Here is a 17,100-nt window from a genome sequence, read left to right as displayed (position 1 = left end):
AAATATATATATTTTATTTTATTTTTATATTTCATATAAAAGTACAATTTTATTTAAGAAAAATGCAGCCTGTTCAAAATATACTTAAGTAGATTATTTTATTTCTTGGGTTTTTGCTTAAAAGGAAGTGAGACTTAAAAAAAAAAAAAAAAAAAAAACGTCAAAGATGTAAAGATGCATTTCAGCTCAAGGTGTCTGTTTATGGAACAATACTGACAGTGAAATTTATATCTCTTTCCACATTTAAAGGAAATGTGAAATTCGTTATGACGGAGCGACATGGCATAGACTAAGCCGATGTTATGTTGTGTATGTTTTTGTGTAATTGAAATAATCGTTTTCTGAATCGAACAGCTAATATTCTCTTTTTGTGAATACGGGACAGCAGCTGTTATAAGTTTATACATTTCTGCTTCTTTTCATCCATGATTTCTTCTAGTTGTTGTATTAACTATTCATATTAATCCAGTGAATGAGATAAAAAAATAAAATAAAACAAATTGATAATATCATCCCAACTAGCTAAGTGCAGGACTTCTTTGTACAAAATCGACCACGTTAAGTGATTAAAGAAAAAAAAGACAAAAAAAAAAAAGCTCTTCATTCAACCAGGTTTTTGTTCAACCACAACTCTGTTCCCTGCTTGTACCCGCTGCGGACCGGACTCACTCCAAGCACTTTCAGCTCTGGAAAACAAGCCGCCCTGCAGGAAGGCAGAAAGCCGGCCGAGTCGAAAACAAACAGTTATTTGTAAAAACCCAGGTGAAAGCCTCTGACAGCTAAATGTTCGCCTGGTTCTGTTCTGCTTTCAGAGGCCTGAAAACCCCCCATTAACAGCTCAGAGTGGCTCCAAATTTCACTTAATATCTGACGTGGTTTAAGCGAGAAAGAGAGAGAGAGAGAGAGAGAGAGAGAGAGAGAGCTGTGATTGCACTCTTACAGAGTCTTAAACAAATTGCCATGGACAAAATGGACCCACCAGCCCTGGGGAAGATAAACGCGGCTCTGAATCTTTCGATGGTGGCGTCAGTGGATTATGAGACGGGAAGTGAAGATATGAGGTATAGCTGTATGCAAAGCTGGCATTTGGGCTTTAGAGGTGTGTGTGTGTGTGTGTGTGTGTGTGTGTGTGTGTGTGTGCGTGTGTGTGTGTGTGTGTGCGTGTGTGTGTGTGTGTGTGTGTGAAGAAAGCTTACTGGCTGTAGTTTATTTACAGTTTTGCTCGATAGATGGGATAAGTAATCGTCTGTAGCCTTCAGCTGCTATCAGGAAAGCACTGCTGAATGTCAGGAGGAATGGTCTGATGGCACGTCTCCCATCAACACTTTGAGATTTTAACCATGCAGCACCTGGTTTACTGAGAAGCCACTGTGGTATTTGAACTACCTTTTTTTTCCACATTGGAGAAAAAAACATTAGTAGCAAAATTTCCAGCAACATATTTTGTAAAACAAAACCAAAAGGCGATCGAAGAGGCTTCTCCGGTTCCGTCCCAAGTCTTCATGAAAGCTTTGAATGAAACTACAAATTCAACACATGCATAATAACATATACATATAGATATGTAGATGTACATCAATGCACCAACAAATCTGCTGTTTCATCTACAGATCAGAGCTTAAAGCTGCAGTAACTTTTATAAAAATATTTTTTTTTACGTTTTTGTTGAAATTGTCACTATGTCGTGACAACCTAATATGAGACAGATGAGCAGTGAAAAACGTGAACACCTCTGCCTTCCCTCAGTGCCAGCCGGAAACAACCAATCAGGGCCAAGAGGAGGGTCTTAGCGCTGTCAGTCATGCCTGTGTGTACGCCGCTCAGCACCCACCCTGCCTCCCTCTCATTCATTTTTACACACCTTACTTGTTATACTTTTCTCTTTAAATGGGCACTGTTTTACTTTTCAGACATTTCATCATCTAAATCCCTCCACAAACTCGTGCACAGACTTTAAATCACATTTTCCTCTCATCTTCAAAGAATTTTGAATTTTCTTCTTTCAACACCTTGTGCATTTTTAACCTTCTTGACAATTGTATTTGTTTTTTACAAATAAAATTGGATCAACCAACGGTAATAAAAAAAAAATAATAAAGATAACACGTTACACATATCATAATGCATTATTATTGTGAAACAGAAGAAAATAACTTTCTTTCTACATTTTTTTTTAACCAAGAAAAATTTTAATTAAAATACAGATAGGGAAATATTTTGTGCGGTTCAGAAGTCATGCTAAAGTTTAAGGGGGTGTGCAAGTTTTTCCTGGGGCACTGAATACGTTTGGATTTCAGAGCCCTGTTCAGATGCTGCAGGGAAACTCTGACCTTTTATATTCTGCGTATTCAGACCATGCTGACTGGGCCGTGGCATCGACCGGCTTGCTTCTCTACAGTATCCAGTGTCCGTTTTAAAGATTTTTCCACCAGAGAGCCCATCTCTGGTGCCGAGCCCGGCGGTGCACAGCCAGCTGCCGCTTCGATGCGAGTCGGCAGCTCGATGTGTTTTCAGACACAGTGGATGCTCCCTTTGTTTTTTGTTTTTTTTATTCGTGCTACTGCGAGCAGTCTCCCGATTCCTGACGTCCGATCGGTCGCCCGTCTGGTCATGACCGGAGCCGAGGAGAAATGTGGCGTTTCCTGACCGGAGCGGCAAACAGGTTTTGTTTTGGTATTTGAGAACAGCAAATTAAGACGAGGCCACAGGACGGAAATCACAGGAAGCTGCAGCTTTTTCACACTCTGCACCTGCAGCCTGTGAGGGGATTTGTTAGAGAAGAGGAAGAAACGCTACGTTTCTATAAGCTGTCAATGCAGCATTACATAATTTAATGTCAAAGGAGAAGAGGAATTAGCTTTAACAGATCAATAATCTCCAATGACACCAACACGGACAAAACTAATGTCTTCTGTGAACTTTGGCAGAGCAGGTCTGAGGTAAAACTGTCTCATCAGGTGTGTGTGTGTGTGTGTTCAGTTTCCTGCCTGTTTGGTTTCTGTTGATTCAAACCCAGCAGGTATTCAGGTGTGGCTTCAGTCGGGGTGCAAAAGCAAAAGCAGCCTTCCTGAGCCAAACAAAAGCTCAGATTCTGTTCCAACATGTCACTCGGTCCCTCACACCATTCACATATATGTCCGTTTGCTGTTTTCTGCCCAGGTCCCCTCCCTGCGGTGTCGAACGGAACCCACATCATCGTCCCTCTGGTGGAGGACCTGGAGGACGGTCGCTGGGAGGCCGCGGTCGTCCAGCGGGACGACAGGAGGTTAAAGCTGTCTGTGAATTCGCCTCCCACAGCCGTCGTGGGCAGGTACCAGCTCACCGTGGAAACAAGCTGCGCCAACGGCCCAGCCACCTCCAGACACGACCCCGCCAATGACATCTACATGTTGTTCAACCCCTGGTGTGAAGGTAATCTATGACAGACGGACTCGGTGGATGAAGTGACTCCAAACCCTCCAGGTTCAGTCCATGTACCACTAATTTCTGTAGACTTTGTGATAAACTAACCATATCAGCTTGGCTTTCAGAACATTTCACAAACATATTTTGAAAACTCTTTTGTGTTCATTCTCCTTGACTGTGACGGTTCTAAATGAAATCTAGTGGATCTGACTGCTTCAGGAAGTTGCCTAGAAGTTGTGGCATCAGCATCATGCTTACTTTAGTTCAGGATAAACAAGGGCTGTAAATGGATTAAAACATTTAATCTGACTAATCACACTCCAGGGCTGTGATTAATCACAATTAATCATTATTCGGTAACTTTTTAAGCTTTTTTTTTTTAAGCTTAAAATGTAAATATGCACATTTTTAAAAAATGTTCAAGAAAACATTTCATAGTCAAGGAAGTTTTTAAAAGAAGTCATTTTGCTTTAAATGTTAATTTTGAAATGTCGGCTATAACCTGTGGCTACATGCTACCTTGGTTTTATGCAAGTTTCCACCACTGTGTTTTTTTTTAAAGTGAAATTCGCTGCAGGGCTCAACAGTTTGATTCTCCTCTCTCATCTCTTCACTCATGTTTCTGACCGCAGTACAAGACTGTGACTGTGACCTAGTGAACCCTCAGCAGGAGAGAGGCTTTTAGCTCAAGATATGTAATGCGATTAATCTGCATAATGTGATATTAATGCGTTAAATGCGTTGTCGTTGACGGCCATATTATAAAAGCAGCTGTTCTTTTACTTATTAGATATAGGATCAACATGTCACTTTTCAGCATTACGCCAAAAACTACTGTAGAGAAAACATCGGGTCTGTGGATTAACATGAAGAGAATATGAAACATAGTGGTGGCAGCATCATGCAGCTGGGATGCTTTTCTTACAACGAAAAATTGAAAGGGTAAAACACATGCTGACATTTTGAGAGAACATTTTAGCTCACCTTACGGCAGGACGAACACCTTTAACATTTATCCAGAAGTTAAAAATCAATAGATAAGATCAATACACACTTGTGTGTTCTGAGTGGCCCAGTCAAAGTCTAGACCTTAATCCACTTAAGAACCATGAATCCTCTTCCTTCCACTTTGCAAGTGCACTCTACTACATAAAATCCCAATAAAACTCATTAGTTGGTCAGAAATTTAAATTTGTCAATAAATAAATAAATAAAAATGTTCGCAAAAATAACATCTGTTTTGTGCCGCGCATCTTAAAAGCTTTTCATGTTATCTCAGTCACAGCACTACATCTCTGAACAAACATGTAGGAGGCGGTGTTTTTTTTTTTGTTTGTTTTTTTTAATGCATGATTAGGACATCTGCTCGGCAATAATTCAAACAAAAGCTCCCAGTCGAACTGGAGCGTAAAATGCGGCGCCTTCAGATTGAACATGAAAAAAAAAATGATGCTTTTAATCTGCCCGGACGCGAGGCAACGTGGTTGGGAGGGAGTTGTTACCATATTTGCTACTTCCTGGCCAAATAAAAACTAAAATGGCTTCTGGTCGTTTTTTTATTTTAATGTCGGTTTTTGGACGACTGTCCCCACTTGCTCTCCCAGATGACTCCGTCTTCCTGGACTCTGAGGAGGAGAGGCAGGAGTACGTCCTCAACGACGTTGGACGGATCTACTACGGCACAGATCTTCAGATCGGAGAGAGGACGTGGAACTACGGCCAGGTGAGGAAGACGACGCAGCATCCCCGTTGAGCGGAATCCATCAAAACTAACCTCTGCTCTCCTTCTCCCAGTTTAACAACGGGATCCTCGCCGCGTGCCTCTTCGTGTTGGAGCGGAGTCGAACCCCAAACTCCGGTTGGGGCGACCCAGTTAATGTGACGCGGATCATCTCAGCCATGGTGAGGAAGGAGCCGATCACCTGTTCCCTCCTTCATCTTCCAACCAAACCAACAACCATTTCCGTTTTATGCAAAAATAAATCTGCTTGCTTTAAAGTGGAAAATTCCTTCTAAGTATGTATTTAAGCTTTGGCTCATTGTGTGAAGGCCTAAATTGAAGAATTGGGTGAAGAATTACAAAATCTTCTCTTTGCTGCACAGAGCAACGTCACAACATCGTCGACATAAATCAGAAACAATATAGAAACAGTGTACATGTGAGGGGTGGGTTTTTTTTTGCCAGTTTTTGTACTTTGCAGGGCAGAGATTTAACATGCGGTTGAAAATAACAGTGAGATTCACTCCCCCGGGTTTCTAGAAGTGTTTCTGAGCCTGAGGAGTGATTTCCACTTCACAATCCTGTCTCCTTTTAAAGCGAGGTTGCCCGAGGGCTGAAAGATCCAAGCCTGGAATAGGGTTTTTTTTTTTTTTTGCAGCCTTGTCTCCTGTGGAGAGATGTTTCTCCCGATGATCTGAATACTTTAATGTTAAATGTGCTACTCTACAATTTAACTTTAGACTATAGGACAATAAAAGTCTCTCTTCAGCACCTCCATAAGGGATTGATATGCTCAGTTTCTGTTAATTTTCTTAATTTGCTATGCTTCAGATTTAAGTATCGGGGTTTAAAATGACGTCGTTCCAGTTTTACACCAAATCCACATCTCAGCTTCTTTAAAACACATTTTCATGTGAAAACTCTTAATTTTTTATGACATTCGTATTAATTTTCAGAATGTTTACTTTGATCAACAAGCTCAGCCTGTTAGTGTGCAACATCAAATTCATGTAAAAATATATATAAGTCCCAAACATCGTCGTGTTAGCTCGTGAACAAGTTTGCACATCAAAGTGCTGCTTCCGGCGGTGCATATTGATTAAGCAGTCAACGGCAAACAATCATGTAATTCTGGTAAATAAGCTTTACCTTTCTTGTGCATCGCAGCTGTTTTAATAATGAATTACAACATTACCTTTTGAGCGTTTCTGAATCTCATATAATTTAATTTCTTTTTGTTTTTTAGCGGTAAACAACGTTGCTTCTGTTCTTCATGCTAACAACTAAGACGTTTTTTTTTTTGTCATTTAGTCCGACAGCAAAACATGACATTAGTTACAGCAATTGTGTCGCTGCGCTGCTTTGCTTAGATATCAACTCCTTGCAAAAAATGCTTCCTACTTCCACTTTCTTCTCATTGCGCTAACTCTGTGTTTGTGCTGGTCAGCAGATTTAAATTGCAGACAACATCTGAGCTTGTTATTTTAGTTGCTAAGCTAATGTTTAGTTCTGAACAAAAAATTAGAAGTGAACGAATGCATTTAGTTGCAGCCTTATCAATCGGCCTCTTTGTTGGAGTTGAAAAATCGCCTAAAAACAACAAAACTCTATTTAATCTTTTGGTTTTGGGGATTTCAGTTTATATTATGCTTAAAGCAAATTGCATATCACAGTCATGTTTAGAGGCATTGGAAAGGCAGGCGTTATCAATAATGGATCCCCACAAAGACTTTCTGTGTGTACTTAAAAGTGAAACAGCAGTCAGCCAGCTCTCATCTTTCTTTTTTCATCAAAAAATATCAAAGGTTTACCTCTGAAGAAAAACCTTGTGTACATCTTTCTTTCACTCCCAAAATGGAGTGTTTTCAAAGACATCAATATGGAGCTGCGCTCACTTCTGTTTCTCCTGTAAAGAAAAACGGCACCGTTTAGATAAAGTTCTCAAAGAAGCACTTGTGATGGTTTGTGCGCAAGTCGCACTGCATCGTAATAAATCGTAATTATGTCTTGGTTTCTAGGTAAACTCTCCCGATGACCTCGGTGTTTTGGAAGGAAACTGGTCAGGAGACTATTCACAGGGAACGTCCCCCACCGTGTGGAGTGGAAGTGTGGAGATCCTGAAGCAGTACTATGAAAGCAGGGGAACGCCCGTTAAGTACGGCCAGTGCTGGGTCTTTGCTGGTGTCTTCACTACAGGTCAGCTGATGCGTCTTTGGTTTGATGTTCCAACAAGACCGTCTTTAACAGACGCTAACCATCGGTGTGCCATTTCAGTGTTACGTTGTCTAGGCATTCCTGCTCGAACGGTTACCAACTTTAGCTCTGCGCACGATACCGACGTCTCCTTGACAACTGACATCTACCTGGACGAGGAAATGGAGCCGATAGAACACCTTAATGCAGACTCTATCTGGTACGCCAGAGTTCATGACATACAGGGGTTCAAGAAAACAACAAAAGCCTCCAAGTTTAGACCATTTCCCGTTTCTTTTTTCCGTAGGAACTTCCACGTTTGGACCGATTGCTGGATGTCTCGTCCAGACTTGCCTCCTGGCAACGGAGGCTGGCAAACCGTCGATGCCACGCCGCAGGAAACCAGCCAGGGCGTATTTCGCTGCGGCCCGGCTTCCCTCAGCGCGATCCGCAATGGTCAGGTCTACCTCAAGCACGACTGCGCCTTTGTGTTCGCTGAGGTTTGTCGGATTCTCAGTCAGCAGAGGAATTTTGTCTCGTAATATTTTAGGAATGACTGAAAGACTGACCTGGTCCCACGCCTCTTCCAGGTGAATAGTGATAAAATATACTGGCAGAAGAACAAAGACGGCACCTTCAGTCAGATCTACAGCGAGAAGAACACTGTGGGTCGCTTCATCAGCACCAAGGCCGTGGGCTCAGACGAACGCCAGGACATCACACACCTTTACAAACACCCAGAAGGTAAAACCAAAAAAATTATGACACAATCTTATGCAATAACTCCAGCAACTTCCAAAGCTGTCACGGCACATAATCAGTTTATTTTGAATTTGCTCTAAATGACTGTTTGTGTGTGTTTTTTTTCAGGCTCAGAGGAGGAACGTATTGCCGTGGAAACCGCCTGCAGCTACGGCTCCAAAGCAGCCGCCTACTCGTCTCCAACAGCGGAAGACATCTCTTTAGAAGTGATCATGGAGGGTGACGGTCCCAGAATGGGGGAGAATGCAGAGCTGACCATCAGGCTGAGGAACGTCAGCTCGGAGCTGCGCACCGTTACGTTGCACAGCCAGCTGGCCGTCATGTACTACACCGGAGTCCACAAGGACACGGTGAAGAAGGACACAGTAGACGAGGAGATTCTGCCCAATGAGGGTGAGCAGCTGGGGCTCCTCGCAAACGGCCTCACTAAAGTATTCTTTGAACTTTTTCATATTTTTGCACATTGCAACCAAAACCTTTAACTTATTTCATTTCATTTGTTTGTATGCACAATATCCCAACACAAGTAGAAATTGAAGAAAGGCTGTAATATGTTATGTTGTAAAATAAGAATCTGAAAAGTGTAATCAGCATTTGTATTCGGCATTCTGATATCCTCAAAGTGAGGAACTGTCTTCATAAATCTAACTGTGCAATTTTATCAAAGTACACCAGGAAAAGCCAAAGGAGCTCTATTGTATTTCCTGTCACTACACAGTGTAGAAAACATATTTTTTTTATAAAAGTTAAATACTACAGCGCTAAGACAAACGTGGTACAGACATACGTGGAATTGAAGCAAAAGCGTTTCGGCAGAGTGTGAGCCAAAGAGGCTGAATATGCAACACCGCACTTTCCTGATTATTTTTTGTAAAAAAAAAAAATATATATATATATATATATATATATATATATAAACCACTAGTTAGTGTTGGTTTACAATGAGACATGATGCAAAAGAAAGTTTAAGATGTTTGAATATCTCTGCAAGGCAGCGAAAAAGTTAAAACCACCGTCTGTCGTCTCGCTAGCTCTACACAAACAGGACTGATGGAATAAATTATTTAAACTTCCTCATCCAAAAACAACTAATTCCACCATCTTGAGACGCCGACGCCTGCCAACCTAAACATTCTCTAATATCTGCCCTATTTTCTTTCTTTTTTTTTTTTTTTTTTTTTTTTTTTGCATACAGTGAACGAATTGGCTTGGGAATTGAATTATGACACGTACAAGAACCAGCTGGTAGATCAGGCTGCCCTGATGCTAACGCTTTCCGCCAGGGTTAGAGAAACACAACAAGTCCTGGCGACCCAGTTCGGCTTCCGACTCAGGACCCCAGACCTCGTTATAAAGGTAAAACACAACAGCAACAAAAATAAAAAAAAACTTCACAGAAAGCCAGGAAATTATACCAAAGCAGCAGGAGATGGAGTTCCAGCTCTGATTTTGTCGTGTTTTCTGTTTCATCGTCACGCAGCCGGTTGGGAAGGCGGTTGTGGGGCAGAAGATGAAAGTGGAGATTTCTTTCACAAACCCTCTACCCGTGGTGCTGAAAGCAGTGATTTTTCACCTGGAAGGAACAGGCCTCCTACATGGGAAAAAGATTCCCTATGCGTGAGTCAAGAGAAACATAAACTTAATATCGGTCCTGAGGTGTTTTTTTTTTTTTAATGACCTGGTGTCTCTTCCCCCTTTTGTGTCTGCTACTGTCATTTCCTGTTCTCCCTGCAGAGATATCGGCGGACATGCCTCCGTCTCCTTCACGGAGCACTTCGTCCCCACCCTTCCCGGACCGAGGAAATTACTGGCTTCTCTGGACTGCCAGCAGCTCACACAGGTCCACGGCGTGAGCGACATCAACGTGGAGGACAAAAGCAGCGCGGCTTCGTAGGGACCTGCCAAGTTCTGACAGTCAATTACCCGGCGTACTGTGGGCTGATTCCTATCGCCAACCCGTGAACTCCTCTCTCCATTTTATTTATATGTGAAGCCAGTATTCAGATCTCGCAATGTATTCCACCCGCAGCGCCGATTAAATTTGCCCAAGAATTGCAAATTTAAGGATTTCTGGCGGAAATCTGATACGTGTCCACAAAGAGCGGACGCTTTTAATATCGGACGAAGCCCGGTGTGAAGCTTGCGTCACTCCTTATATGGGTGACGCAACCGTGCGCAGAACCATAATAAATGCAGCTGACGTGACCAGCGGAGGTTGGACCGGTGGAGTAACTCTAATGAAGGAAATGTGCTTTAGCTAAAACAAGATCTGTATTTATGTCTTGTTTTATGATTCATCTATGCAATCTATTTATTTAGTTAATTTACCATTCCTGAAAAACAACATCTACAGTACTCACCGTTTCAAATTTGTTTGTGTTAATAAAAGAGCAATAGATTACAGACTTACGTTTGGAGATTTAACTATAGATTTCCGCGTCATTGAGGGCAACTATGAGCAAAAAAACGTTCTGCATCTTCATCCACAAAGGGACAGGGTCACAAGATGTCCTACATGCAAAGACTTGTTTATCTCAAAGACTAGGATGCCCCTCCCTCCACCCATGTATTTGTCAGTGTTACCCCCTTTTACTGAAATAACTTCAGTGAGAAGCTACTTGTAGCCATCTGTCAGAGCCTGACAGCAGTCTGAAGAAAGCTTGCCCCACTCTGAGGGGATTTACAGCCTGTTTCAAGTCTCCCCTTAGCATCTCAGCGGCATCAGGACCTGAATCTCGTTTCTTTAACTACATTTGCTTAGACAACCAGACTGAGGCAGTTGCTCTGAACGTTTTCCACCTGCAGAGCATCTTCCGCACATTTGATACACACATTTGGCGTCGACTCCCTTCAACAGTCAGAAGCACCAAATTAAATGTCTGCGGTTGAAACGTAGCAAACATCCTTCACAATGTTGAGTGAGTAGTTGTTACCTGATGTAACGTTTGGTTGTATTCGTTTTAAGTGACATGAAAAGGGGGTGCGGCTTAATTTATTCCTCAGCTGAAGCTGATTTCCTTAATTGCATCTTAAGGAAAACTTTAAAAGGTGTTTTCATCAGTTTGTTTCCAAGTTCAGAGACCGACTGTGGCAACACGATCGTTTAATGTTGAACGACAAGGTAATCATAGAGGAGCAGCAGAGAGCAGGTTGTGGTGGGCAGAAGAAAACAACTTAAACACTGTGGTGGAAAGTGACAGAGGAGCTAATCAGAGGAGATGTGGAACAGCTGCGGCCGACTGAGAGCAGGGGAACAGGAGAGAGAGAGCTAACGCAAAGAAAGTGAAAAAACCAATGGAAAAGAAAAATACGGATAAGACACATAAATCTAAACACACAAAGATAAGAAGAGAGTAAACAAAGAAACTAAACACAAAGGAATTAACTCATTTGGTAACGCCTGTCACCAAATACTCTAACAATGAACACAGGCAGATGAACATAAAAGAAAAAACAAAACACAAATATCCCAACCCTATATTTGATTTATGTCACTTCACTTTTCAGAGTTGTTCAAATTGACATTCAGTAACTATTTGTCCAATTAAAAGACGAGCAACAAAACAAAGTGTCCTCATTCTTTTCACGTCTCGGAGAAAATCCACTCCCGGACCCCCATCTGAATTTCCAGCAAATTGTGTTGGTCTTTGACACAACTGTTGATATGAATGTATGTTTTAAGACTGTATAGTACAAGTGATTATTCCTGTAAAAAAACAAAACACAGTGTAAACATTCAAAGTCGAAAGGGTTAAAAAGAAAAAGTCTAAAAAGCACTCATTATGTCATATCTCTATAAAAACTAACTGGAATGCGAGGGAGGGGACAAAAAGGCTAGTTTTATGTAGGTTAAATACGATTTCACCTCGCAGCTGAAGCAATTTCCCAACCTTTAATAAAACCCTTTGCTCCCACATAGAGCACACGACACTTTCCCTCCCTGTGTGATTTCTTTATGACAGCCCACAGCTTCCGCCTTCGCCTCATTGACAGAAAGAGGCCAAGTCTTCAGCAAAAGCTTCGTGTTGTGTTGTCTTTCAAATGTCGACTCAGAGGCTCTGGCACAACCGCAAAGCGACGGATCGTTATTTCAAAGCGCTGGATGTTGGTTTAAGACTTCCTGATCTGTAAAACCTGATACCCCCTTGTCAGTGGCGGCTGATGGTGATATTTGAAGGGCGGGCTAACATATCTATATATAGATATAGATGTTTGAGGATGTTGCAAACAAGATGTAATCAAGCTCATCTATTCTCACATGAAAGCACAAATTAAGCTCCTCGTCACGTTGATTTAATGAGGTGAGAAGTTGTCTCCTGTGAGAGACGACATGTTTCAATAGTGGTGACTTTCACCCTGATGGGACTTTCTCAATGGGTGACATCACCTTGCCATGTCGAGACAGCTCCTTGATCAAAAATCCATTACTGATGAACGGAGAATGGCGATGGTTTATAACATTAAATTCCAAAGAAATACATTGAAGTTTGCAGTTTTGACATGACAAAAAAAAAAAAAAAAAAAGCCAAAGTGGGACTGTCTGCAATTTAAATTCATTCTCCTCCTATTGGCACAGAGGATGCCCTTCTTGAACCATGATCTTCATGTCAGACAGCTTCTATTCAAGTCTCGACAAAGTTGACTCCTTCTCCAGCACTGTAACCATAGCTGCAGAAATGGTACATAAAGTCTGAGGTTCAGTCAAATCGATGTCGTCCTGCATTCCTTTCTTTATATTAGAAGAACTTAAGCAGCAGCAGCGCCGGAGCCGAGCGGAGCGAAGGTAGGATTTGTCTATCAGTGGAAAATAACAGGTTTTGTGACTCTTTTTGAGATGATTCTTTCCGGAATGGCAAATTAAACAGTCAAGAGGAAGGAATGAGTTGAACTAGACAGCAAGATACTTAAATGTGTATACAGTTGAGCAACTGGAGAAAATCCACATACACAAATAAGGTGCTTAAAAACAATCTGAGTGTGGTGTTATCTGTGGCAATAACTCCTTTTAGTGTCAGTCGTGGCTTTGTAATCATGCGGGGTGTTTGTATGCGCTGTGGGCATAATACACCCAGATGGAAACAGAAACGTCTGCCAAAAGTCATTTCGCACTGGTCCACACTTGTATGCATGAAAAGGCTTGTATTTTTTTTATGTTATGTTTTTCTTCCCATCATCGAAATAAGGTGGGTGGGAAGTCTGCTACTACAATTCCACACGTGGGTGTGTTTGTTACTCTACCTGCCACTGACAAGTGATGGGCAGATAAAAAATAACAGGTTCAAGCCTCTGTTAAGCTTCCAGCTGCCTCTGACATTTTTTATGTTTATTTATTTATTTATCTTTTTGCCCTAACTCCTCTCCCTCCTTCACAGAGGGAAGAGGTCTTTGCAAAACCTCCGGCAGCAAATGGGTAAATATTTCTGTGCCGTGAAGACATATTTACCCCGATTCGGAATCCAGTTGAAATTTTCTATTAAAAAAAACCCCCACAAAACTGTTCACGCTCTGAAAACTCTACGCTGCGGCTGAAATAAGGCGTCTCTCTGCACAGGAGATTCTTCCACAGAGATGTAAAAAGGACTCATTGTCAGTTCTCGCGAATCCGTAATTGCGGTTGTTTGAAGGGTGACAGAAGCAGTTATTAGGTTTAGAGGGAAATTACTTCTACACACAGTTGTCAGAGCGGCTTGTTTCCCCTAATAACAGATCATCATTTTAAAGCCGCTGACTGTGTTTTCTTAGGTTACGTCTTTCTGGCGTATAAATGTGTGTGATTATGTTTGTTATGTTTTTACGTCTTCTTCTTCACAGCTGCTCTCATCTCTCTTTGCATCATGTTTCGCATGCTAGGAGAAATGAAGCTGGTGACAGGTCTGACTCCTTTTAAAAGACTGAGAAGGATAGATGTCGGCATGGAAGAGAAGCACACATACAATCAACAAACGACCTTGATAAACGACGTCCTTGAGTTTTTGCGGTGCCAAACGTCGACTGGTGCAAGAACAGAGGCCGATGTACAGTTTGTGTATTGTTCAAGGAGCTCTGCGTTGGCTCGTGTTGAGTCATCACACACCTGCTTCTTTGAAGGACACGCTACAAAGTCCAATTCCTAGTGGGAAGCACGGCGTCGCCTTTCCACCCGGGATGTTCCTTCGACTTGTCCCAACAAAAAGAAAGTAAAACAAAAATGAAGAAAGCATTTGTTGCATTTACTCCTGTGCCTCGTTTCCCTTTCATCTCCTCTCGCCTTGGGGTTTCGTGTGCGTGAACTTTACAGCTAAATAACAGAGCAGATCAATTTCTACAGGAACAATATTCTTGCCATGGAGCGTCACTCATTGTTTTCTTTTCATTTCTAGCAGAACATTTCGGGACCACCAGCTGTTTGTGACACTGAGCTTGTGGGCCTAACCTGAAGAAAGGCTTTGATGCCGTTTGATCTGAGGCAAGACACATTCATACAGAAAAAAGAGCAATATTCACAAAAAAACGTTTTCATTGGAAGGAGGGAAAAGAGTGTCAAAAAACTGAATGTGCATTTACAGTTGGAGGCATGACTGTTAGCCCATTATTGGCATGATTTATTGTTCGATTGGAACTTTGACATTGGGGAACAGAAGGGAATAGTCATTATCTGATTAGTTATTACCCATTTATATAAAATATAAAATGAAAGTACAGGCTTGAAAAGGCAGTAACTTTACAGTGCTCACAGTCTGCAGGAGGTTACAGTCTCCTCTACTGGTTTATATTGACAACAAAAAGTTTGCCTTTTACACGTCTCTGTAAGTTATGCAATAAGTAACACGTTGCTTACCATGTAAAAATAGAAAGGCAACATGTTCTAACAACAGAACATTTTACCATAGATGCTCGCATATTGTATATAACTCTGGTGTAGGTGTCCGACTTTGTTTATGTTTTGCAGATGCAAGAGTTGGCTTACAATCAGGAAATGAAATGTCAAAGACTTCTCCCAAATAACATCACAAATGTTAGACAAATTAAAGTGATAGTAGATTAGATTCAGCCATTCCGCATGTTCAAGTGAGCCAATCTTCATTAGTGCAGACAGAATGTCTGCATAGCATGGAATGAGATCAAGTAATGGCAGCACTGGGTCAGACCTGCAACATTTAAATCTCAGGGCTGATAAAAAAAAAAATTAGAGTTGCCACTGAATTATTTTCAGGGAAGAAAATTAGGAAAACTATGTCAAAATCAAAGGAAGGCAATGGTTTATTTTTATTTTTTATTTGTTTTATTAAGGTTCAACTTCTTCCTACTCCATTAAAACAAAAGGTAAATAATACAATTACACAATGAGGGTATAAAGACATACTGGACACACGGCATCTCATGCCTTGGGAAAAGGGTTAGAGTCACTGAAAAAAAAAGAAAAAAATCCTGACTTGATCTCAGAAAATTAAAGAAAATTTTTCAGGAAAAAAAAGTCAAAATTCTGAGAAGAAAGTCATAATTCTTTTCTTTTTTTTTCAGTGGTCTTAATGGCCCCAATCATCTTCTGTACCTGCTTTACCTGAAGTACAGCTTAAATAAAATCACAACAGTTCCTCTGACATCAGTCAAACAGATTCCTGAATGTTTCACTCATTCTCATTTCAATCCTTTGTCTGGTCATAGGTAATCTCACAGAAAGCTGGTGAATTCTATTCTATTCTTTTTCAGGCAGAGCTACACTGTTTTAAAGGACATACATTTGTCTCACAGTTTTCTGAATGAACATCCACTAGAAGTTTTAAAAGCTCGTTGTGTTGTCGTCTACATAAAATGGACACACTTGAGGTTGTCAAGATGTATATCATCAGTAAGTAAAAAAAAAAAAAATAAGGAGCTCTATTTTCATTATTTTTAAATCGCACACCACGTTAAATACTGTCTGAAATCAAACTGGATTTATTAATGTAGGTCAGGAACACGCCGGTGCTGACGGCCAGGCGGTCTGTGGGCAACACACCCTACAAGCGCTTCAAAGAGAAAAGCAATCTGCATATCATTAGGCTGAAAGCATGGCCGCCGTCTGGAGGCTGCCGACGTTTAAATGTGAGATGTTTAGAACATACATGAACGTATAACAACTGCGTAAGAGCCATTAAGAATCAACAGCGCCGCGCCACCCACGGATCAGAAGAATAAACATCGCAGGATTACTCAGAAATAATCTGTCTGAATGAGTCTAATTAATGTGGCGGCGGCTGAATGCGTCCGTATTGTTCGCCGTGTAAAACCGAGGACGTTGCAGACATTGGAAACCATTTTTAGTGAGCTTAGATGTAAATCAAATTTGATTTAAAAAAAGAAAAAAAAAAAAGAAAGAAAGAACAGTTAACTCCCAGTGAGATGCGCTTTGAGATGACACATGGGGGCGCTATCAACGAGCTCTGACTCTGGCCTTTTCCCTAAATCGACCTGGAAGTGTCAGTGAAGTCTCTCGAGGAGCTCTTGAGTCGGGCCTTTCATCCTGAGCTCTCCGGTCTGACATACATACAGCCGTCCCGCGCGCTGATGGGCCGCGCGCTGATTATTATTTTGAGTGGCTTCTCCTGCGGTGATGTGCGATCCAGTTTGGCGTTTAACATAATGAAGCACGATTTTTTTTTTTTTTTTTTTTTTAGAACTTGCTACTGAAATTTAATGGAGCCTACATTTTGGTCTGCTGTCGAGAGTTGTCTCATTTTGTTGCGCGTAATTAGGCTTCACGTTGTGTTTCACATCAAATCCCTGGCTTTCTTCAAAAGCAGCCAGGCACATGTAGAAATACTCAAAAAATAACACAATTTTTTTAAAGGCTTTTTTTTACTGTCTTTGGAGCTTTGTATTCATAATTGTGTCTTGACTTGTAGCTGATGAGATTTATACTACATCCATGCCAAACTAATAAAAAAACAGTAAAACAAAAAAATCAAAGTTTAGGGCAGGTGGGAATGCAAAGTTTGCAAAAGAGTGAAACGATAAACTCGGACATCAGTGCATAAGACAGTGGTCAAGACAAAAATGGT

The 17,100-nt window shown here is 41.2% G+C and overlaps 1 protein-coding gene across 1 annotated transcript in view; it reads left to right on the top strand.

Moving 5' to 3' along the window:
* The window catches only part of LOC103137093 (protein-glutamine gamma-glutamyltransferase K-like), a 32,194-nt gene extending 21,709 nt beyond the window's left edge, over positions 1 to 10,485 (top strand). Inside the window, exons 4-14 of the mRNA XM_007550643.2 lie at positions 3,160 to 3,411; positions 5,010 to 5,128; positions 5,200 to 5,307; positions 7,144 to 7,321; positions 7,400 to 7,538; positions 7,626 to 7,818; positions 7,909 to 8,062; positions 8,189 to 8,473; positions 9,276 to 9,436; positions 9,561 to 9,697; positions 9,815 to 10,485. Of these exons, the coding sequence (XP_007550705.1) occupies positions 3,160 to 3,411; positions 5,010 to 5,128; positions 5,200 to 5,307; positions 7,144 to 7,321; positions 7,400 to 7,538; positions 7,626 to 7,818; positions 7,909 to 8,062; positions 8,189 to 8,473; positions 9,276 to 9,436; positions 9,561 to 9,697; positions 9,815 to 9,974 (1,886 nt within the window). The 3' untranslated portion in view covers positions 9,975 to 10,485. The remainder of the gene's footprint in view (positions 1 to 3,159; positions 3,412 to 5,009; positions 5,129 to 5,199; positions 5,308 to 7,143; positions 7,322 to 7,399; positions 7,539 to 7,625; positions 7,819 to 7,908; positions 8,063 to 8,188; positions 8,474 to 9,275; positions 9,437 to 9,560; positions 9,698 to 9,814) is intronic.
* The last annotated feature ends 6,615 nt before the right edge of the window (positions 10,486 to 17,100 follow it).

This window comes from Poecilia formosa, unplaced genomic scaffold, assembly GCF_000485575.1.
Source record: "Poecilia formosa unplaced genomic scaffold, Poecilia_formosa-5.1.2 Scaffold37, whole genome shotgun sequence".
Lineage (NCBI taxonomy): Eukaryota > Metazoa > Chordata > Actinopteri > Cyprinodontiformes > Poeciliidae > Poecilia > Poecilia formosa.
The sequence above is the reverse complement of the archived record's forward strand: the minus strand, read 5'-3'. Positions and strand labels throughout refer to the sequence as shown.